This window comes from Limulus polyphemus, unplaced genomic scaffold, assembly GCF_000517525.1.
Source record: "Limulus polyphemus unplaced genomic scaffold, Limulus_polyphemus-2.1.2 Scaffold716, whole genome shotgun sequence".
Taxonomy (NCBI): domain Eukaryota; kingdom Metazoa; phylum Arthropoda; class Merostomata; order Xiphosura; family Limulidae; genus Limulus; species Limulus polyphemus.
The window spans coordinates 268,824-294,660 of NW_013666326.1; the positions used below are offsets into that span (position 1 = coordinate 268,824).

Here is a 25,837-nt window from a genome sequence, read left to right on the forward strand (position 1 = left end):
TAGAATGAACACAAATTATAACATAAAAACATAAATGTCTAGACTAAATAGCTTAAATCTTATAACATTATACATTTATATTTATTTATTATTTTTATTATATTGACCTTTCATCCGTGCCTAGCTAACAATACAGAAGTTATAACAACGTGGCTCACGTGCATTCATGTTATTGTATCAATAATATAAAACTGACCTTTGGTCTGTACAAAGTAATTTGTCTTGGCTGTGTTTTAGTCAACTAGTATTTTGTAAAATACAGTCACATTTCAATTATATTATATATTATATATGTATATAGATTATTGATGTTTTGAAATAAGTTCTTAAAGTTATTTTTTCCTAAAACATAGAACAGTAAATAGAGAAGTAAAACAAACAATTATCTCTTCTACTTACGACCTTTGTAGTTGTACTCTGTTGCTACATGATGCAGTTTGCTAAGCCTTACTTTTGAATAACTAAAAAATCAGAAATTAGTACATCAGTATCATAGAATTCTACTATAATTTATCAAACTTTTAACAAATCTGTATTTGGGTCTAAAAAATATGAAATTTCGAGCAGACTAAAGACACAAACTACCTCATTGAAATCTTGGTTCAAAAGAAATAAATGGCGAAAGGAATGTTAGAAAGGCTGAAATAACCTCTAGGGGGACATTCTAAGCTTCTGATTGGTTATTCATGTCATATATAGAAGTAAGTGTATATAATGGAGCATTTCCAAAAATGGAAAGAGGTGAGCAGGGTGCCACTGTGTTTGATTTATTACATGAGCAATATCTTAGCAAATTGTAAAGACCTTCTTATTTTATATTCTAGCTTGTCAATATCTGTACTTAGAGTTTCTAATTCATATGAAACTACAGATTTAGTATTTTGACTTCACAAACATCTAAACTGAACCAGTGCTGCATTCAACATACCACGTGACACACAAAAATCGATGTTCATCTGTGTTTTTTTAATATTTACTTTTAAATTAAAAAATTGAGTAATGTATAGTTCTAACATTTGAACAATAATCTACAGTTTGATACCAAACTTATTGACATAAATGTATGAAATAGTAGTTCAATAAACTTTTGAATGTGAGTCAACAAACAAGGTGACATGGCCTTTCCCCTGTGACCCGTCTCGAAATGGTTAATGTCTTACCTTACCACTTGGAATCTACAAACAAAAGAAAGAGTTTCCTGTGCAAGCAGAAGCTCAAAAAACCACTAGGGGAACATTCTGATCTTTTAATTGGTTATACACATGTTATTGGGTGAAGTAGGTGTACATAAGCAGTATTTTCAAAAATTGAAGAGGTGGGTGGGGCCTCCTTGGTTGTTTCAATAAATATATTATCTCACAAAATAGAAAAGATAGGAGGTTCTTATCTTATATTCTAGCTTGTCAATATCGGTAATTTGAGTATCTAATTCGTAAGAAACTATAGACTTTGTATTTTTACATTACAAACATCTGATCTGAACCAATGATGCATTCAATGTACCACGTGACCCACAAAAATCAACATTTAGGACTTTTATTTATTTGCTTTTAAATTAAGAAATTAACTATTGTATAAAAGAAAAATATGAATTATAATCAACAATTTGATACCAAACTTATTGACATACATTCATAAGACAGTAGTTCAACAAAATTTTGAATGTGAGTCTACAAATGCAATGAAATGCCTTTGGCTCATGACCATAGGAAGATCCATCTCAGTAGGATTAATTAAATTTTGAATGTAGCTCTGTTAAATCTCATGATATGTACAGAAAGGAATACCTTTGCCAAAAGGGTAATGAAGTTTCACAAATACTGCTCAAATTAATACACAGATGTTAATTACGACAAAAAAATAATACAAGTTTTTATAAACTTTTAATATTTTGTTGTAAGGTAAATGATTACATTATTGAAATTTGTTAAACACAGATATCTTTAGTTCAGGTTCTAAAAAAAGTACTTTAATAAAACTATTATATAAAATTTATAAAAATCTGGTAGCTTAACTTAAGGTTTAAAGTGAGTTCTAATAAGAAATTATTAAATAGTTTCAACTTACGACTGTCATAAGGAGTTTATCAAACCATGCCAACTTAAGTTCTGCATTAGGCCAAACATCAGGTTTCAAAGCTGTTTTTAAAAGTGCAACACATTTCCGTGACAGCATTTCACCAGGAGAACCTACAGTGGTTGATGTCTCATTGACCTATATATATACACATATATACATACACACACACTAATTGCAATTCTAAACAAGAAAATATATTTTTATTACAATGTCTTTCCAGGTCTGGCAAAAAATCTTCAGTAAAGTGATAATTAAAAATGAGTTATGCTAAAACATTTGACATCTCAGAAAAGATAAAAATTACTTCTGTAACTTGCATATGCTTTAATACTGTCTTTTTTTCATAAATGTTTCTTAAACAAGAAAATGTGAAGAGTGCATTATAACTATCAATGACTGGCAGCAAATCTGTTTGAATTATTAATAATATAAAGTTGCACATAAATATAAACTAAACTGGAAATAATGCCAAGTGTAACTTTTCTCAATACAAACTTTAACCCTCTTGCTATAGGCCAGTCAAAGTGTGTGTATTACAACTTTTCTTTAGAGAGTTACATTCAAAATTTAATTAAATAACTTTATTATCACAGCATATGAATAAACTTAGCATAAAAACATATTTAATAAATTAAATTTTAATATTATTTAGGTTTTAAGTTCTTAATTGTATAAGGAGAAGTTAAAGTTAAAAAAATTCTCATTCTCACATGAGAATTGTGATATATGCTCTCTACGCATCCCTTCTCTTCTAATTTATTTACTAACTATTCAAGAATTACGGAATTTAATGTAAATTACTCATTATATCATTGTTATCACTCAAAAAAGCATTATTTTTATAGTCTTCAATCTTATCTAATTACATAGTCATAAAATAGAAAACCAGGTCCTTCTTGCCACATCCTCATTTTCACAAATTGCCGATAGTTCTCTCCAACATTTAATACTATATTATTTAATCTATCAAATGATGTATTATATTACATTGTTTTTCATACAGAGAATTGTCTATTTTCCTTCTAGTTCAAACTTTATTCCCACAGGAAACACACTGAGGAGATTAGCTGAATTTTTAATGGCCAGAAAAATTATAATAATTATCAGATATTGTCTGCTTTTTATGTATTATTCTTCTGTGTTCATAGATGCACTATTTAATTAAATAAAAAGTTATTTAGTCTAGTAGTACTACTATTAGTATAAAAAAGTAGGTTTAAATTTCATCAACAATCAACAGGGAAAAAAAAAAGAAGTTCCAGATATTATACTTTTCAAGTGTATTTTTTATTTATTATCATAAAAGTAACTAAAATTTAAAAATCAGAAATTTGTTTCATTACATAAGGTTAGATTAGGTAAGATAGAGAGAGAAAAAAATTCACAAGGTACACTCATGAGCAGCTTGCAAGTAGTCTGAGCTTTATGTAATTAGATAGGGTAACTTAAGCTACACATTCAACAAGTGATTTCCAACTTGTATGGCAGGATTGTTAGTTAGACATGGTTCAAAGGGCAATAAAACAATAAAATTTAAGTAGGAACAGATGTGTACTGTTATGAGATTTAAACTTTTAAGGCCAAACAAATGTAGTTTTACATTAGGATTTGAAGTCATTCTAGAAAGAACAAAAGGGTAATTTAGATTTATTACCTATCTTTTTATGGTGGTTATGAGGTAAGTCAAATTGAAGAACCTGGTATAGAGTTAGAGTAGAGAAAATAGCAGATAAAATATAATGTTTTACTAGAAAAAAAAAGTCTGAAATATATTTAGGAGGTTTTAGATATTATGCAAATGAAATTGGGCAATTTTCAGATGAAGAAAAGTATTTTTAATCTTAACACAAAAATAATTTTGCACTTTGACTCCACATATTCAAGTAGAAACTTTTAGTGAAAATACTTTATTAAAAATTCTGACTTTTTGTCTACAAAAGATGCTTAATGCTTACTAAAAACTTGCAAATTTAGTGAAGACACACAAAACACATTAGAAGTATAGTATTCAAACTATAAAGGTCAAGTTGGGGTCACAAACTTGGCTGATTTGACTAAGCTCTTAGCAAACAGTTAAATCAAGAAATGTAACAATGTCAATAAAAGAATAACACTAATAACAAATGTCTATTAACTCTCTCTCGTTACAGGCTCAGTTGATTCGGCCAATTCATCTGTATGAAATTTCAGAAACTTTCAGTAACCAGATTAAAAACACTTTTCTTCATCTTCAAACAAGTTTTTTCAGTAAAACTATATATTTTAATTGTTTATTTTCTCTCCCCTAACTTTATATAAGATTGGTCAATTTGACTGACCTCATATAAACCAAAAAATAAATCAAAGTAAATTTAAATATCCTTTTTTTCTTTCTAGAATGACTTCAAATTTTAACACGAAACTAAATTTGTTTATCCTAAATAGCTTTAAACTCATAACAGTACACATCTGTTTATACTTAAATTTTATTGATTTGTTGCCCTTTGAACCATGTCAAAATAATATTCTCACCATAAAATTTGTAAACCACTTGAAAAACATGTAGTTTACGTTACACTGTCGAACTACACAACTCGTGGGCTGCTTATGAGTTGCTCGCATAGTATCTCATGAAAATTTATTATTATTTATTTTATTTAATCTAACCTAAAGATTTCTGATTTTGACATTTTATAATAATAAATAAAGAATACACATGAAAAACAAGAAAAAAAGTTCTTACCTGGGACTTCTTTTTTTCTCTTTGCTGTTGACTGTCAATGAAACTTAACCCTTCTTTTTTTTATATTAATAGTACTACTGCTCTAAATATTTTGTTATTCAATTACATAACAACCAAGAACACAGAATAATACCAAGCAAAAACAAGACAATGTCCTATAACTATTACAATTTTTCTGACTTTCTAACTATTCGACCAGAGCTGTTAAAAATTCAGCTAAGCTCATCAATGCGTTTCTCATGGGAATAAAGTTTTAACTGGAAGCAAAATAATCAATTCTCTGTACAGAAAACAATGTAATATAATTTGCCATTTGGTAGATTAAAAGCTTGGCTTTCTATTGGTTATAAATAATATAGTATTAAACATCAGAAAGAACTAATGGTAATTTCTAAAAAAAAAGAGAATGTGACAGGTAGACGTGGCAAGAGGGGTTTGATTTTCTAGCTTATGACTCTGAAACCAAATAAAATTGAAAGCTATAAAAATAATGCTTTGTTTGAGTGATGACATCATTATAATGAGTAATTTACATTAAATTTTGCACTTCTTGTAGTTTAATTAAATTTGGAATGTAGCTCAGTAAAACCTTGGGACATGCTAAGAAAAACAAATGCCCATAGCATGTGTTAATTGCTTATTATGTACAAAAAACCCACACAATCTTTCTACCTGACAAGCCATTCTGAGTAAAAAATTGACCACAGCATCAGCATGCACCTTGTCAATTGGTTTATTACTGTCAGCTCCTGATTTTGTACTTGCTCCTGATGGATTACGAGGCCTTTTAGGGTCCTGACCACTTTCTACAGAAAGGGATCGTTTAAGTCCAACTCCACTGCCAATGGGAAGACTTGTATCTCCAACAATCTTAGGAAAAGAAATGTATAGAAGTCCCAAAATTAGGTGATGTAATTTGTTTCTCACATAAATATAGATTGTTTATTGTATTTTGGTACATTTGTATCCAGTCTATTTCTCACAAACTGAGTTCAATGCAGGTATTCAGAATTACTTTTCTAATAACTATCTTATTGGATCGCCTGTTACTCTGCAGACATATCTTGTCACTCTGAAGAGAAATCAAATTTACCTGAAAATACCACAAAAATAATAATTCTAACTGTATTTCCACAATTATTACCTTAAAAATGTTTTAGAATTGATATTTTATAACATTAATTTAGTGTATTTCAGAAGGAAAATGAATTTTTTTTAATTTTCAATTTCTTTGAGCTCTGAGGAGTATTCTCCTATAAACATGTACTTGTAGATTTCTTAAGAATTTTTCTGCCCTTCCCAAAGCATTGGTTTATTATTTGTTTAGAAACTATCATCTTTTGAGAATATAATCAATCATATTTTGTTCCTCATGTAATTTTCCAAATCTTTCCAGTTTTATTAATACAGCTTTTCATTCCCACCTTTTATGATATGAAGAACTAATAAAGTTCAGCTATGAAAATGGCTACAAACAAAAATTAACAGGTATTGGATAAAACAGATTATAAACTATTTACATCAATATAGAGTGAATAATGTGGTATGAGCAGTAAGTTATGGTTCCATGGAAAAAAAAAGACATAATTGAATGTAATGAGAAGTTTAAAAAATCATGAATAAATTATGGATATGAGAATTTTCTAATGTTGTCTTTAGATATCCTTTTATATCTGAAAAATGTTTTGTGTTAAATTATTTTTGTTTGAAAGTTACAGAAATTTGATTGTATGAGAAAATATCAGGTAAGCCTAGGTACATTTAATGAGTATAGTAAATGACGGCAAAATATTCTGATAATTCAAATCCTTATTTATTGAAAATTTTTAAGTTTATTGTATCCAAACAATACACTAAGTAAATATAAATAAATAAATATATATATATTTATCAGATTGAATTTGATCTCAGACAAGAATATTGTTACCGAAAATACCATTAGCTAGTCAAACTTGATGTGATTATAAAAGGCCAGGTTCTAAGTCACAGATATATATTTTTGGCAAAACAAAGTATGAAAAGAAATATACTAATGAATGTCAATTAAGTTGCAATTGAATGGATATATAAGATAAATTTTTCTAATCTATAACATAAAATATATAAATTTTAAGGTAATGTTTTCTCTAGCCTTTGTACCCCACTATAATGCCCATAGAAAGTTAAATCTTGTGATTCTATCCACCTACATCAATGCGTCCCCACCCCAGATCCGCATATACGCTCCCAATTATTACTTCATATTCACTTTTCAAGATGGTCCAAGGTAGCAGACCTGATACCAGATATATCATGGGGAGGAAGGGTGGGAGAGTGTGACTGCAGGTAAGTATTATTGGATATACATTTTCAGTATAGGAAAATGTTAATTTCTGAAACACACATTTTTTCACACTTTAGCTAGAATCCCACACTGACAAGGTGGAGGGGCTAGTGAGGGCAAGATCCACAGTGAAAGCTTCTGTGTAGAAAAGAGGTGTTCAAAAGTGAGATACAGTAATAGCACACTAGTGGGGTCTTGTGAACATGAATCACAAACACATACAAATGTCAACGTTCGCTAGCCAAAAAGAAAAAAAAAAAGTCTTAAACAAAGGTCCAAAGTGTGGAATAAATAAGGCATGAAGAACCACTAAGATATTCCAATTACGAACATGGAAAGGAAGTCGAGGATGGATAATCCAAAAATATTTCTGAGGCATGGATAAAACATGGGAATCAAAAACTTTATTTCTTCCAGAAAAACAAAATGTAGCATAGAAAGCTGCCTTGTACAGAGAAATGGATGAAAGTGTCAAACCTTTGTGGAATAACCATGTCAGAAATCAAGAAACATGCAAATCAGTAAGAAAGAGGGATTAAAACCTTGTCTGAGAGACAACTGATGATATATAAACCACTTATGTGGATATACATCCAATGAAGAATGCCATATGGCCCATGTTAATAAAGATTCCACCTGATGTTGTGCAATGGAACACATAAAAGCCAGGTGTGAAGCCGAAGCATGTTGTTCGCCGGATAGAGGACGTCCAACCAAGACTGATGGCTAGAGAGGAAGCGTAAGAGGTTGGTACTCCTAAAGATATTAAACAAGTGGAAACAAAGGCTGACCTGGCCAATATAGCTCCACCAGAAGAACTCAACAGAATGAAGAGCAAATCAGTGCAAGAACCTTGGATAAGAGACAAATTGGAAAGAACACGTAAAGATGAAGAACTATCCAATCCTGGCCCAAGAGAATCAATGCCCAAAGCCCAAGGAGGAAGAGAAGCCCAGAAGGACAGGAGCTGGGTATTCCAGTGAGTTGCAATAGCATCAATCTGAGGTGTCCCAAGACGAGAACAGCTCCAATGAAATGCTAGTGGATGAAGCACCCATTCCATGGGAAAAACTCTGTTGTGACTAGATAAATGATCAGCCACTAAATTCATAACACTTGGTACATGACAAGCAAGGAGAACAATTTCATGATTGTGTACCCAAAAGAGAAGATCCAATGTCTGAAAATAAAGAGACCTGCAATGAGTGCCACCTTGCTTGGAGATGTAGGAAGCTACATTGGAATTGTCTAAGTAAAGCATTACCACTTTCTCTCGCAACAATTCAAGAACCTGAGACATAGCTCACTGAACTGCTAGAAGCTCTAAAAGACTGATGTGGAGAGAAGATTCATCTTCTGTCCAGAGGCCCTTGAATTCCATCTCCTCTGCACAAGCTCCACATCCCTTGAGAGAAGCATCCATGAAAAGATGTACCTCTGTTGTGTTGTCCCTGTTCAAATGCCAGCCAAGATCAAGTCAGCTGGAAGCCGACAGGTGCACCAAATAATCCAGCACATCTGTGCAAATGTTCCATTGGTCTCATCATGACCACTGAAAGAAACAGATGTAAGCCCCACCCAAAGGAACGAGTGATTAAAAAAATGCCCACATTCCCAAAAATGCCAGAACCACACATGCCAGTGATGATGACTGTATTAGAAGAACGGCCCGTTCCATGGCCTGAAGATGTAGAAGAGAAGGTCGGGCCCATCTGAGACGTCAATTGAAAAATACCCCTAAATGGATGAGGTACTGTATGGTAGTGAGGACAAACTTCTCCTTTTTTATGAGAAACCCAGGGCAAGTTGGAACAAACAAATGTCATGTTACACAGACAAAAGGAGATTGAGAATATATTTAAACATTTTCTTTTGAAATTAAGAAATTAAATCTTATATAATATTAAAATTTGATTTAGTAACTATACTTTGATGCAGAGTTTACTCATATATATTAATAATAAAATAGCTTAATTATATTTTGAATGTAATTTTGTAAAAATTCATGACATAACACTCTTACCCACTGATATCGAGAGGGTCAATAACATCAATTAATCAACATACTATATTAATGAATAATGAGCAAATTAACTGTAGCCCAATATACAAAAACCATAACAGAGAAACATTTTAAGTTCTTCTACTCAACTAACATTTCTACTTTACCTCTGAAGGTGACTGATCCTGCTCCTCCTTGTGTCTTTGTAACTCCCACTGAATTACAACTTCTGCAAGCTCAACAGCTAACTTCTTATGATCAATTGCAGCATTTGCTGTGAAGCCAAGCCTCTGTACGGAACTCATCATGTGCTGGATCAGATGGTGACGGACTGGATAATAAACCTTATGGAAAAGCACTCAAGTTAAGAGTTTTTATGTTGTGATGGAATATACAAAACACTTTACACCAAACTGAAACTTATTATTATTGTAAGTCTATTCAAATCTATGACAGGCAGCTGTATTATGATAATAACTTTCAGTATTTCCAGTCACAGTTCACCAAACCTCAAAAACAAAATTTATAATAGATACAAATTTTAAAGTGTGAACAACAATAGAAGAGTGTTTTATAGACATAAGGTTTTTAACTTGATAACAAATAAGTTTACAAACTGTCAAATCATCATCCTCATGTGTTGGCCCTAATCTGGGAATCAACAGTCTTGGATCTCCATCTCTATCTGTTCCTTGTTTCTCACAACAAGTAGTTCTTCTTGTCCTTCTCAACCAAAGAACCTCAAGATGTCCACATACTTCTTTTTCTTTCTTTCGATCTCTTGCCTTCAGTCTTAGCAGTAATGCAAGCCCTATTCTCCCATCAGATCCAAAAAATTTGCCTTCCTTGTCACTGTGATTTTTATCAGTCTACAAATTTGATATGTTCTAATACTTCCCCATTTTTTATTCTCCTTAGAATCCATATTTCTGTCATAGCCAGTTTTGTTCCACTATTTTGCATGTTTCACAACCATAAAGCATCACTGATCAAATGTAACATATACTATCCTCATCTGTGTCTCCATCATTATCTTCTAGTTGGTAAGCAGATGACTCATATTCAGCATTTGCCATAGCTATTCTTATCTTAATTTCTTATTTGGATCTTTTAAAAAAACATACAAATTTTGACATTTATTTAACAGCTTGTTCATCTATTTCAATTACACATTTCAGGAGAACCTACAACTCAATCCCACACATAGCTCTTGTTTTCTTGATATTAACCCTATGGACACAAGCTTGCATGTTTTACAAGACCTTGTATCCACCATGTAACCATGAAGGTATACATACTACAATTATTAAAGTACTTAATGCATCTTGACAATATCTGGCAAGCTTTTGATAAACATTACAAGTCTTTTGTACACAAAGAGCCAGACCTTTCAATTAAGTATTTTTACTAAAGTTTGTCTCTGAATAAATGGAGTCATAGCATTCACTGGTCTGAGTTGAAAGTAATTTTCATACTCAGATTAAAAAGTTTTCTTCATCTGAAAATTTTCAAATTTCATTTACGTAACCTCTCAAACCTCCTAAATGAATATTAATTTTTTTTCAGTCAAACCGTATTATGTTATTTTCTCTACTCAAACTCTATACAGATTCCACTGATTTGACCAACCTTGTAACCACTATAAGAAAATATGAAATAGACCAAGTTACCTTTTTTCTTTCTAGAATGACTGCAGATTGTAACAGAGAACTACAATTGTTTATCCTAAATAACTTAAGGCTACATTCTACTCATGTTTCTACTTAATTTTATTGCCCTTTGAACCATGCCTAACTGATAATCCTGCCACAAAAGTTGCAAATCACCTGGTGAATGGTAGCTCACATTACCTTACTGAACGACATAACACACAAGTTGCAAATCACTCAGTGAATGGTAGTTCACATTACCATATTGAATGACATAACACCAGCTGCATGCAAGTATACCTAATAAAGAATAATTATTTTTCATTATCTTAACTAATCTGACCTTATTCTAACCTAATAAACTGTTAAGTTTTACACTTTAGTTACTTTTATAACAATATGTAAAAAAAATTATACATAAAACTTAGTACTTACATTTGATCTCCTTTTTTTTTTATAATGATTATAAAAATACACTAAATAATTTTTCTTTACTTAAATAATGATCTAAGAACATAGAATAATAACATGCACAAAGCAAACAATACCCTCTAATGATTATAATTTAACTAGCTTTCTACCTAAGATAAGAAGTCTTAAAATAATTCCCTCAGGCACTTGATCTGAGCACCACAAAATAAACTTTCAAACTGAAGATGAAACTGACAACATTGTGTACTGAAAACAATATAGCATTATACACCATTTGATAGGTTAAAACTTTGCCTTACTATTTGTCATAAACAGGAAAGGAACTGGGTTTTAGGAACTAGGAACATGCTTAGAAGGAGCAGTGGGATGATAGGTATAAAAAAGCAAACAGAAAAGATAGGAGATTCTTATTTTAAATCAAGAAATTAAATAATGTATAATATACAAATTTAAATTATAATCTACAATTTAATACCAAACTTACTGATATAAATTCATAAAATAGTAGCTCAATAAAATTTTGAATGCAAGTCAACAAATGCGATGACATGGCCTTTGACCCGTGAGAATAGGATTAATAAATATCTTGAATAGTACTAAACTTGACCAATGGAAAAAATAAGGCAAACTGAGAACTAGGTACTCGGCGTGTACTCATGTGTATTCCCATTTCCATCACTGGTTATAAATGATATAATACAAAATGTCAGAGAATAATTACCGGTAATTTTTAAAAGGAAAGTTGTGACAAATGGGTCTGATTTTCTAGTTCATGACGCCATAAACAAAGGGGACCGATGGTTACAGAAATTGGACTTTACCTTAATAATATTAATATTATAATGAGTAATTTATGTTAAATTCTGTAATTCGGAGAGAGGTGGTAAATAAAATTAGAGAAGGAGAAAGACCTAGAGAACAAATGTCATGTTTCTCAAACTAGGGCATACTGAGGAGTTATTTAAATATTTCCTTATAAAATCAAAACTTGATTAATTTACTATAATTATTCATATACATCTACATAAATATAATGATACTGTCTGTTGTATGTTCATGTAACTACTTCGCAATGTATGGATGGATATTCACCAAAATTGGCATGGAAGTTCATTGGGTCCATTGGGGAGATACATACAAATTTTGCATTTTGCAGTTTTTCTGGATGTTTTTTACCACTACTTCACCACTTTTGATGAACCTTTACTAAATTTGGCATGAAGGTTTGTTAGATCCCTGCAGAGATACATGAAAATTTACAGTTTCAGCCATAGTCCAAATCATATTTTTCATTTTTGTGTTTGGCAACATCAATCAGTTTCTGAAGTAACTCTTCTGATTCTCCTATCAAGACAGTATTGTTTAGATATGCAATTTTGTTTATATTCCTTCTTTTAATCTTTACACCTTCTTTCTCACAAATAACTCTCATTATTATCTCTCCATACAAACCAAACAGCCCAGGTGAAAGAATACATCCCTGTCTGACTCCTCTTCTAATTGTCATACAATCACTTAATTTAAATTCTGTCACCATTGCTGCTTTTTGCTACCAGTGAAGATTACACAAAATTCTTATGTCTTTTCATCAATATTGAGCAGCCAATATCTTGAGGGTGATAATGAAAGATTGCTCTGATAGGAACCAAACCCTAGAAAGGGTGCAGGTGTCCAGAACCGCACCACACCTGAACTAACAGGCTATATTGGTGAACAGATGCAAGTCCAGGTAAGCTGAAGGAAGAGAGATGCCCAAGGTTATGAGTAATTGGTTGAGCTATTAGAACAGCCAGATGTGAAGAGAAGAAAGAGAAACATAAGAGAAGACAGTGAACACACTCTAATGATTTGCCAGAATCTACTTAAGGGGATACATGTGGGTGTGTCCAAGAGAAACAAGGAACTCAAGAAACAAAGAAACAAGAGATTCCCCAAAACGTTTTTGACTATCAATTCTGAGGACAGATAAATAGCATTTCTGAAGATGCAAATAGAACTTTTGGTAGGTTAGAAGCCAACTTAATTTTATACAGTACTGCATTTGAAACAGAATGGTTGGCAATTGGAATGGGCTGCTTTCAGATATGGTGGATACAGTAAATTTAAGGGATTTGAAAGGAAAGCTCAATGAGTACTTCAATGATCAGGGCTGGATTCAATTTTGCTTTTGTTTTTTGAAGTGGTTGGGACAGCCTCGATCAGTCAACAGGCCCCTTGTTGTCTGTAAATGTTATGTTAATTTGTGGGTCTTCAATTCCCTTTCATAATGATGGTTTGATTTTGCTTCTCATATTCTCAACTAATTGCACAATATACTTACATCATCACTTCATTATCTAATCAGGATCTACCAAAATGTTCCCTATAGCATCTTTCACACACCCAGTACTACTACAGTTCCTTTATCTTACTGCTCACTTTTGGACTGTGATATTTCTGTAGATTTTCTATCACCTCACAGTGATAATTCATCCACTTTACTTTTGCTTTATTATGTAGTCTTCTAAATATCTTTGCCTAACTCCTTGTAGTTCTTCTAATCCTTATTTTTAACTTCCTTTCATTACTATACGAGATCCAGGATTACTTTTTCATCCACTTCTGTATAGCTATTGGCTTATCCTTAGGTAGAACTGTTTAAGCCACTCAATGATTTTTTTAGTCCATTCTATATGTTGCAACATTCTCTTCCTCTTTTGTTTCTTTTATGAACATTTCTATTTTCTTACAGCAATACAACTCATTACTTGTCAATCAGCAAAATTCCTATATTTTGTTCATCTTCTTGGTGTTTTCCATAATTTTCTTCAACCTCAGTTTCAGGGTTGCGATGAGAAATACCATCTGCTCCTAGAGAAGTCTTTACTTGAGTTATTGTATTTCTGAATCTTTTTTGAAATGATGATATAATCAGTTTAATTTCTTGCTTGATCCCATGGATTCTACTGTGTGTGTACAGACACAAACTTTGATTATGATACTGGAACCAAGTGATGGTGATTAGCATTTCTTTGTTTTTCAGAACTGGACAAGATGGCAGCTCTTTCAATATTCTTCCCTAATCTGTGCAGACCAACTATATCAGTGTTTTTCCTTTTCCAACTTTTGCACCTAAATTACTCATCAAAACAATTTTTATTCTTTGGGTTTTTTAGTTACAGTAGTGCCTCTATATGGTCATAGAATTCTTCTGTATCCTCCTCCAAGTGGTCATTCATAAACATAGAAATGACTGATATGAAAAATGTCTAATATCAAATAATAATTGTAATATAAATATATGGTTTATTTTATAGTTTGTTAGACCTAAATATGCAAAAGATAACACACATAAAACACTAACATGGAGGAAAAAGTGCAGTTAAATATTTTTCATTTATACACAGTTTTATTATATTCAAATATCCAAAACAGCTAATCTCCAGTGAAAACTATGAATACACAAAATGAAATTAAAAGTAAATGAATTATGCTTATCAATCATTGTCAATTTACTGTTATATTAGCATAATGTTTCCATACATAAGTACAACATGAGATTGACTGACCCTTCAAAATTTAGTATGCTTTAACATGTAGTAGTAAAATACAAAATTAAATAATTAATTTTGTGTTGCTTTGAAGTTGCTTGCATTGAATAAGTTTCAACGATACTTCTAACTTTACTCAAACCCATGATATCTGAAGTTGTTTAGTGCTATATACAAAAAAAAAATTATACAATTTTCACAGGTAACAATTGAAGAAGAAAATTCTGATTTTGATAACCACAATTTACCATGATGCATGACTTGCAACTGAAAACATAAAGGATCAAATTATACTTTGTTTATAGATATATCTGCGAAACGTACAAAAAGACTGAAAATAAATTTTAGTAATCACACAGAAGTAAAAAAAAATGTCCTAAGTTGGACCAAACACTTCACTACTCTCTATCTTGACCTGCAAAAGAATCAGTTGTGAATTTGAATTTCTAACAATTATAATTCTAATGTATAGTTGCTTAGAATAAGTAAATTCAACTAATAAAGAAATGGTATAAAATAAAACCTTATTCACAGTTTAAAGCTACACTAACTTTGCTATGTTTTGAACAGGACCTATATTAGATACTTTATCTACTACAAAATCTACACTTGTACAAGTTAGTTAACAACAGGTTTTAAAAAATTCACAACGTAACATTTTGAACAAAAATAAGGACTGACAGCACTAGACATAGTATTAAATCATTAGTAGTAATAAAGATTTAATTAAGTTAAAAAAAATTCTGAAGATTAACTCTGTTTGACAATTTTAACCTTTAGAGCTACAGTGTATTCTTTACTCTGTTGCCAAAAACTTTTCAATTTGTAACACTCAATTCTACTACATTAAGAGAACAAAACAAAGAGTTCAACAGTATGCAAGCAATTTCAATGTATAACTATACCTTATAATGCCGAACTAGTAGTTGAAGCATGTGTACTAGCTGAGCTAAGGTATGTCCTTCTTCTACAATAATTTTCTTTGTCCAATGAGTCAGCATGGTGTTGCCATCTTCCATACGAGCAGGCATAGCAGGGGTAAGGATCTCCAAAGCTTGTTTCACAACTGTTCGAGCTTCTACTGCATGTGCCTTCAAAAGACTGTGAAAAACCTAACCACCAACAACAATGGACATATCTTATGAATAAAATATTTGTATGAAAGTTTGCAACATTTATAAGAAGCTGTAGAAATCTTCTTTTACATAAACACGTTTATTAAGCCAAATATCTCTATAATCTTTCAGGTGTTAATACATTCTACTGAATTACATTTTGTGAACCTTTTTATGAAAAAAAAAGATAGTTGTTGTTTAATCCATTGACAAAAAAAAAAGACCAATTAACACTTTCATTGTCAATAACTGCATTTAGCCAATAAATATGAGTAAAGACTGTTCCTTTCATTGAATTCACTTAAAATCTCATTATCAACATTAGCAGCAGACAAACTCTACAAATCTATTTGTTTCACAAACCTAATGATTTAACTTTGTAACTTACTACTAATATTACCATTTATTATTATTTTTCAATTCTGTAAGCACAGTTTAAGTGCAAAATATGCTCTTAAACAGACTGGTAAGGCCTACAGTCATTGGGAAGAACCAATAAACAGCACTCATGTGACCACTTTCATAATCACCAACAAACATTTGTGTGCACAGTTGTTGCTATGTAGTAAGGGAAAAATATACTACTTTTGTAAGGAATTTACTGCACTCACTAGATGGCACAAGCATTCAGTCAATCACCAGTGAACAGCTGACAAAATTCTAAACCATTTCTGTGATGAAAACTAAGTTCACAGGAATACATATAGTCTGGAAGATTGCAAATTTTTTGTGCTGTAGTGTTTATAAATCTAAAAGACGCAGTTACTACTTGTATTTTGAGTCAAAAGCCATAAGTAGTTGTGAAACATATTGCAAATTATCCAGTAAAAACTGGTAATAATGAAAGAATTATTTTTAAGAAGTATTTCTTATCAATAAAGTAACCAGACAAACACTAGAGTTTCATTTGCACGCAATGCAGGAACTTATACATTTCACAAACATTTGCAAGAAATGCCCTAATGAAGTTAAGACATATTTTACCACAAAAGCTAATAAAAGCTGAAGTGTTGATGAATATTAAATATTAAAAGATACTATGGTTTGCTAAAATTAAATATTTTTAGGTCACTCATTTCATTCATAAATGGTTTCAAATGCAAAACAATAAAGGATAAGATAATTTGATTTATACTCCAGAGGAGCTTAGAACTAGCCACATCACACACTCTCCTACCTCCAATTATGGAGTCCCATTGCAGCACGTTTCTCAATGTATAGTTCACATAGCATGGCTTTGTCCCTAATTATCGAACCACCAACCACAGGGTGGAAACAGACTGGCAGCAATCACTTTACTTTTTTTCTTTATTATTATTCATTATTGTGTATATGGGCGTATTAAGCTTATATTTTGTTAAATGTTGTCTATGCCTAAAATACTGAAGTAAAATTCTTTTGAATAACAGGCTTAGCATTTTTAGTTGTCATCACATTACAAATATTTTCAGAAACCTAAATACCAAAGAAAAGGAATATAAGAAATAAAAATGGTATATTAAAATAACAAAGTATTTTATTTATTTTATCCATACTAAAGACTCAAAGAGGTAATTCACAATAATACTCAGAGATTAATACACATAATTTTTCTATTTGTTTATCATTCAAATCTGGAGTAGATAATTCACAATATTTTTACGAAGATTAATTCAGATCTCATAATGTTAGGTTTCTAGGCTTGTTACTACTGTAGATGCATACTTCCACATTGCTTATTTTTAACTTTGCTGAACAAGATATTTTAACAAATACACCTATTAAACAACTGGTAAATGTTTTTATATTTAATACATAACATAAATCTCATTGTTTATACTAATATTGTTATAACCTTCAAAAGTATAACAGTACGTGAATTAGAAAAAGTGGAAAGAACAGATGCTAGCTAAAAAAATTGAACATTTTTATTACGTAATTTAGTTGGAATATCAACATGTTATTTTAGTTTTTTTAATGCAGAAGCTTTCAGCTCAATTACCTAAGTCTTCTACAGGTATGAGAAGTCTCACACCTGTAGAAGGCTTAGGTAATTTAGTCAAAAGCTTGTGCATTATAAAACTAAAATAACATGGTGATAGTCCAAATAAATTACTTACTACAAATATGAGTACTCACTTTAAAAGCCTGAAAAGTTACTTGAATTGAACATTATTACTAGAAGATCCTTGAAGGGAAAAGAGCCTGTGCTAAACTCCTCAAGAATATAACAGTAGTAGTAGTAGTAGTGGAAGTAATAGTATTTATCTTATTTACACTGATCACTTGGTATTAAAATTAAAATAAATAAACAGATAAACAAACTTTTGTATCTATATTATTATAGAGTTGTTCAACTATGTCTTATAGAAGCTGAAAACCACTAAAACTTACCTCTCAGGTCAAATATTTGTCAAGTTAAACCACGCATACGAGAAAAATTTTTTATTACAGAAAAATTATGAATATGGTGACAAAATATTGATTTCAGTTTAAGCTGTTATTTCAAATGCCTGCACACATACATACCAATATCATGCTCAATGTATTTTTTATTTGAGGTTATTATAAAATTAGAAAAAATACATATGCGTATTTTACCTGCAACACAATTCTTTTATGAATGGCAAACTTGGCTATGATATGAGCTAGAAGTAGATGGCCATGGTACTTAGTGGCAGGATCAACACAGTTTTTAACCAGAAGACAAGGCCAAGCAAATGTCATTAGCCTTCGTAATTTATTCCCTTGTCGTCTGAAGAAAAATTTTGTTTACAATTTCAATCAAAGCAATAAAGAATTCAGTCACTTTCACTGATAAGTTTACAGAAGCTTAATGTAATACCTTATGCAAATTCTGAATCACAAATAATCAAATTTTTAAAACTTTTCCAAGCTCATAAAACTTATTCATTAGATATAGTGAATTAAATTAAAGAAATAACTTGTAATACAAAAATTAACATTTTATTCATAGGTAAAATAACTAATTATGTTTTTAAAAATTCATTTTTTATTAACTAAAAATTGCAAGCTAATCAAAACTTTTCAAACTTGTTGGAATTCATTTCACAATTCTATTATTCAAAATTTAAATCTATACTGTATATAATTTTCATAATTGCAGATAAAATATTTTCTAATGATAGAAAAAATAATTCTCATGCCAAGTTCTAGTTGTATCTAACATACATCAAATGCCCTTTCAATAAAGTTCTTCCAATTATGTTTGTGTGTGTATACTCATACACCTTTTTAAAAACTGCAAGCACTCAATACAGGCACCTTTCATGTGTGTGTGTGTGTGTGTATATATATACATATGCACACACACATTTCTTAAAAAATGCAAGCACTTTGATACATACAGCTTATACTGTTCTCAGATGTTAATTCACTCCTCTCATTCTTTAATACTCAGATAATACAAAAATATATCTATCTTATGACAACAAAATATTGTTTTAATACTTTCTTTTTACAACAATTAATTAGCTGAAATTTTAAAAGCAAATCTGAACAAATTTTTATTTTTGGTGTGATTCATTAGTAAAAGCATTTAATAAAGTTAAATTTCTATCAGTAAACATGGCTTAATGATTATATTCTAGTTATTTTAATAAGTAAAATATAATTAAAATCAAATGGGAAGTACATTAAAAAAAAGAAAAATAACTTATATTAAAGATTTATTTGCATTTATTCCTCAGATATGTTGAATTAAGTTACGTAAAAATCTTAATAAAAATTATAAAAAGTAATTATGTTTTCAAAAGCTTTTTTCTATTTAAAAAACAACCTATGTTTCACTAGGATTACCTAGCATTGTCAGGTGCATACTTTTGAATAATACAACAAAACCATTATGTTTTGAAGTATCAGAATTTTTGATTAAAAAAAGTGAAGGTAAAGAAATACATTTATTTCTATTAAAATTGTTTATTAAAATTATTTTCATGATACTATATAAAAAACGGGGATCCTAAAAGCCCTTTTTTTATACTTCTAAAATATTTGCTCTTCTCAACAGGCATTTTCAACAGATATAAATGTTTTGAAATCACAATTTAATCCACATATCAAGTATCCTCTTAGAGTTCTATCATCCCTAGAAAATGAATCACAACATGATGATACAAGCAATGATTTAGAAAAACCATCATTTTATTGTGTTGTACCATACATCCCTAAGCTTTCACATGCCATCTAAAAAAAAAATTAGTTAAAAACAACTAAAGATATATGGATTTTGATAATTCTTCCTTTTCACCAGCAAGAAAAGTTCATCAAATTGTATCACACAAATGTATTGATAAGGGTACTTCATGAGTCTTGTATCAAATGTTGACAAATGTCTACCAGATTAATAGAACACATAATAGCCTTTTCCTTTGTACTTGGAGCACAAAGCACAAAATAATCACTTTTTTTTATGACAAGTTACAGCTTTTACAGTAAGAAAGATTAGTTTTTTGAACAGGTACAACATTTCAATCACTGGTGCAATCATTCTCAAGCACTTGCAGTGAATAAATGACTAAAATCATCCAAAATTGTGCAGAAGATATCTAATAAGCCTCAGACAACAGTTGCAAAGATGATAAAAAACACAAAACTGTTGTGACACATGAATTCTGGAAAACATAAGATTGATTAAGAAAAACCATGGTATCTGGTCTAGAGCCCCAAATAGGAAGAAGAGGATCAAACCTTTGAGATTCTAAATAATGGTTCTTCAGGTGATGAAAAAGCCAAAGGATCCTTACCTAATAAACAAAGAGGACAAGACATGGCAACATCCACTCTCAAATGATCAGCAAATCTCCTCACATGCACAGTAATGTCTGGCAAAGGTGGCAGGAACAGGTAATCATACAAATGATTTTCCCCCAATAAAGAAGGAGAAGATTCGTAAGCTACAGGAGCAATGCTCAAAACATTATAAACTCTAGTTGCAAAAAAGGTGCAGGAGGCAGGATGTCTCCGAGACTCGTGATCAGCTGTCTGAGCAAAAGAAGATGCTGGAAATATAGTCTAAATTCTCACCAGTCCACCCTTGATCTCCTGCAAAACTCAGCCTCAGAGCCAAGAGAGGAAAAATCATCAGACTGCAGGTAAGACTCTACCTCTCTGCAAATGAAGAATTGTATTTTTGTTTTTACCTATTAACAATTGTGTTTGACTTGCTTTTATTTTGTTGCTCAGTGATGTAGCATCACTGTTGATACTGCAACACATAATGGTTTTGGTCTGTTTTTCAAATGCATCCACCTCATTATGCTAGATAGACCTAGTAAAGAGTAGTGTTTTTTAAAATAAAATTGCAAAAAAAAATGTAAAAACATAATTATTTGTTTTACCCATAAAAACTTCAACAGATGTACTGAAACTTAAAATAACACTTACTTGTTAGCAGCATCATGAATATGTGGAGAAGCCTGCTCTACTAACAAACAGGAAAACTGTAGCAACAGAATTCTCACAGCATCAGATGTTCCAAATGGGTTTTCTGGATCAATAATTTTGTTAATGAATACACTAATGATATTATCAGGAAGATCCTGATCTGGTGCTGGTGGGCCACCAATTAACTTTTCTCCCTCTCCTCGTTCAAAAGCTATTGCAAATGATGGAATTATAACATACTGCAATACTTTGGCTTTTAGCTCCTGAGGAAAAGTGGAATCATGAAAAACTTCCACAAATTTAAAGAAAGCTTTTCTCTTCCACTCCACTGTGTAATTACAGGCAACAGTATTTTCTAGGAAGTCTCTCAAAAACTCAAAATCTGGAATGAAGCGCCCAATGAATGCCCTAAGTAACTGAAACAAGAGTTCAATTTCATTGGGGTGATGTTTCACAAAATTTAATAAACATTTAACTACCAGCTTTGGTTCTTTCCATTGAGTAAAATCAACAGTGTCTCCCTTCATGTGTCGCTTTTGGAATTCTTCAGATACCCAAACATTTCTAATGCATGCTACCAACTGGTGTTGTCCAGAAAGCCACTGTTCATCATGTTTTACCAAAAGGCTCACCACAAGTATAATCTGATACTGAATATCCTGTTTGGCAGAAGACTGAGAGATTAGAGGTGATGTATTGCTTGGAGAAGGGATACTAGACATTGCTGGTGAAGACATTATTCCTGATTGCACATTATTTTGGAAAATACTGTGTAACATATTAACTAATTTAGATGGATTTTGCTGTAGGACATCACGGAATGGTTTTCCTTCCTTCCCTTTCAGAAGATACTAAAATGCACATATTAATACAGATTATTAAAAAAATCATTGTTTATAAACTTCAATCATAAAGAGATAACATTTAACTTTATATAAGCTCATAAATTTTGAGTCCTAAAATCAAATATAAAGAGAACTAGTAAGAAATTTAATACCTTCAAGCATTAAATAACCTATGATGTTTAGTTGCATCCTGAATAAATGTTGTTGAATTTTCTCTGTTTACCTTTGCATACTGTTTAAAAAGCATCACTCACTTGAATTTACATTTCAAAATACTTCTTACTTCATTTCTGACAAGCATAATTACAAAACTATTGAACTTCATATGAAATATTTAGAAAATTTGACCCAATTTTTCCTTCAAGAACAAATGCACCTTTACCTCTAAAAATCGTCGCACTTGCTCTTCCTGCAAGTAAGTTTCATTCAGCAATAAATCAGTAGTGAGTAAAGGGTAGCGAAGTAGGAAGCTGAGAAGAGGTTTACGAAGTGGACTTCCTGCTTCCAAAAGTAGAACCTTTTCAGTTTTCAAGACTAGTGTTAGTAAAGGTTCAATAAACTTACTGCTTGCTGCTGGGATCTGAAAATATACATATTTGTGGTTTTATCACATCAATACTATCTGTTGTTGAAACACATCCTGAACTGAATATCATAATATGGTAAGTATAATTTGAAGAAACCACTTGGAGGAGTTAATGTTTTGGAAAAAAGGGACTAAAAATATTATCTGGTGAGCATATTTATTTACACTTTAAGAATAATACTGATAATATCTTTTTCACAAGGATATTTATTGTATGTTCATACTTACCTGATGAAAAATATTTGCTATGGCCACACAGAGTTTGATTTCATTGTTAGATCTATCCCTTTGTCCTGACCTAGCTGCACTGACAACCACATCCAACCACTTACGAAAATGTGGAAGAAGCTGCTCACAGAGCTTTTCATTAAAAGTATTAGGAAACAGCTGAGTGAGATAACTAAGTCGTTGGATAACACTTAGATTCACAGACCGGTAATCACCAAGCATCTTCAACAGAGGACGAATAGCTGTATGCACCTGAAGAAATATATGTAACCAACTTTACAATTATAACAGTAAAAGTATATTTATAATCTTATAATGGCCTAAAATGACAACAAAAGTATATATTTTTTTTATTAAATGCATTATTTGTCTTAAATTAATTCCGTATCAGACTAAATTTAAATGATCAAATAAACTGCTTACATCCTTGAAAAGTATTTCCAGTTATTGATTATTACCAATATAGTAAAACATGACCTGGGTCAAATAAATAGCATAAAATTCCCTAATTATGAACAACATTCTACAGACATCAATTTGAAATGTAATAAAAATCTTATGACTTCACAGTAAAAAAGGCAGATTTTGAAACAAAGTTTTTCTCTTTATCGACCAGTGACACAAAGCTCTGCCCTGCTAAACTGTAGATTGACAAATGTCATTACTTCTGCATATAGTTTCAAAGCTTCTCTGATAATTTCTGTTGTACTGACAATGAATGCAAGATAAAATACTGAAGATCTGCAAAAATGTCTTCAGCTCAAAATTTCAAAAACGTTTTCATTCAACTTTATGAGTTTAGGTTCAAAACATTTTAAAATAAAGCTTAAACTCAAACAACTATTTAGTCTCTAGGATTTCCCTTATAGAACTTGTCAATTTTATACCTTAAAACTGTCTCTACTATTTCATTTTGAAACTTGACATATGATCTGATCATATAACTTGTTCCTTTTAATGCTTTTAGTAAGAAGTGCTCTAACATTGATTTGTTATATGATGCAAGTCACAAATATCTAAACAGGCACAATTCAGAGCTTATCAATAAATACTTTTTTTTTCTTTTTGCAAAGAATGTCCATTAAGGAAATAAATATAAATTATGCCTCTTTTGTTCTAGATTGACAACAAATTATAACACAAAAATATAAATGTTAAAACTAAATAGCTTAAATTTCATAACATTATACATATATATATATATATATATTTATTATTTTTATTGTATTGACTTTCAACTGTGCCTGGCTAACAATACAGAAGTTAAAATGGTGCAGCACACGTGCCCTCATGTTACCATATCAATAATATAAAACTGACCTTTAGTCTTTACAAAATGACCTGACTTGGCTGTGTTTTAGTAGGCTAGTAATTTGTAAAATAAAGTCCTATTTCCATTATTATACATTATACATGCATATAGATTATTATATTTTGAAATAAGTTCTTAAACTCTTTTTTCTTAAATCATAGAACAGTAAATAAAGAAGTAAAGTAAACAATTATCTCTTCTAGTTATGACCTTTGTACTCAGTTGCTGCTTGACGTAGGTTGCTAAGCATTTTAAAGTTTTGTACGTGGAGATATGAAACATAACAATTTCTTTTAGGTTGTATACATGCAGTTGAATAACCAAAAAATCATAAATTACTATATCTAAACCATAGAATTCCATTATAATTTATCAAGCTTATTAACTGAGCTGTATTTGGGTCTAAAAAAATATGAAATTTTGAGCAGACTAAAGATACAACTTACCTCCTTGAAATATTGGTTTGAAGAAACAAGATGGCATCCTAAGACATGAAAATGGCTGTGAAAGCCACTAGGGGGACATTTTGAGCTTTTGATTGGTTATTCACATGTTATATATTGAAGTAAGTGTATATAGGGGGCCATCTCCAAACTTGTAAAGAAGTGAGCGGGGCCACTATGTTTGATTCAGTACATGAGTGATATCTCAGCTAATAGAAAAGATATGAGGTTCTTATTCTATATTCTAGCTCATCAATATCTGTAATTTGAGTTCCTAATTTGTACGAAACTATAGACTTAGTATTTTGACATCACAAACACCTAATTTGAACCAGTACTGCATTCAACATACAAATTGAGACACAAAAAATCAATGTTTAACTGTTGGCACAATATGCTGATCTGCAACAAGATTGAGGGCACCGGTATGTGATAAGTCAGGAAATTAATTTGGTGGCTGTAAGCCCAGAGGAGGAGATCAAGGACCATAAGGAACAGGATCGTTTCCCCCCTAAACTGGTGTTAACTTGTCAGAATGAATCATAACTGTCATGCCCTACAGAGATGACAGAAAATGAACCATAACTCAACGAACAGCAAAGAGTTCCAAATAGTTGATGTTAAAACCTAACTTCTCCTGACACCAACAGCCAGAGATCTCCTGTGTATTGCAACATGCACCCCATCCTCAAACAAGGCATCTGTGAAGACGTGGATATCTGGAAGAAGAGGAGGAATAGGTACCTCCACTGTCTAACCATCAGAGGAAGTCAGACTGAAGGGAAGCAGGAAGGGATATCTGTAAATCCAGAGGTCCCTGATGAGGTGCCATGGATAGTACCCACTGCAATAAATGCATGTGCATGTAGGATTCAATGATGAATCAAGGCATGTCGAGGAAGTGATTTAGATGGTAGAGATTGAAAACAGGACAACAATGCCTGGTCTTCAATGGAAGTGCAATGGCACCCTTGATGGGAAGGTATTGAACCACTTCTGTGAGATGCTGGCATGAAATAAGATCTTGAGGGGGGAAAGGAAATGGGACAGGGGATAAGGTTGTGAGGAATAGGAAGAAGGCTCCTTCTGACAAAATTTGAATGACCTAAGGGTATGCTAATTAATGATATGCAAGTGCGAGTTTCTGCAATACATGGGGGGCATGGCACAATAACCCCCACACATA

At 31.4% G+C, this 25,837-nt stretch overlaps 1 protein-coding gene across 1 annotated transcript in view; it reads right to left on the reverse strand.

Moving 5' to 3' along the window:
* Positions 1-25,837, reverse strand: part of LOC106460134 (transformation/transcription domain-associated protein-like) — a 262,616-nt gene that overhangs the window by 96,135 nt on the left and 140,644 nt on the right. Inside the window, exons 34-41 of the mRNA XM_022386785.1 lie at positions 22,897-23,148; positions 22,465-22,662; positions 21,238-22,088; positions 18,433-18,586; positions 15,643-15,849; positions 9,294-9,470; positions 5,474-5,671; positions 2,068-2,214 (exon numbers count right to left, since the gene is read on the reverse strand). Of these exons, the coding sequence (XP_022242493.1) occupies positions 2,068-2,214; positions 5,474-5,671; positions 9,294-9,470; positions 15,643-15,849; positions 18,433-18,586; positions 21,238-22,088; positions 22,465-22,662; positions 22,897-23,148 (2,184 nt within the window). The remainder of the gene's footprint in view (positions 1-2,067; positions 2,215-5,473; positions 5,672-9,293; positions 9,471-15,642; positions 15,850-18,432; positions 18,587-21,237; positions 22,089-22,464; positions 22,663-22,896; positions 23,149-25,837) is intronic.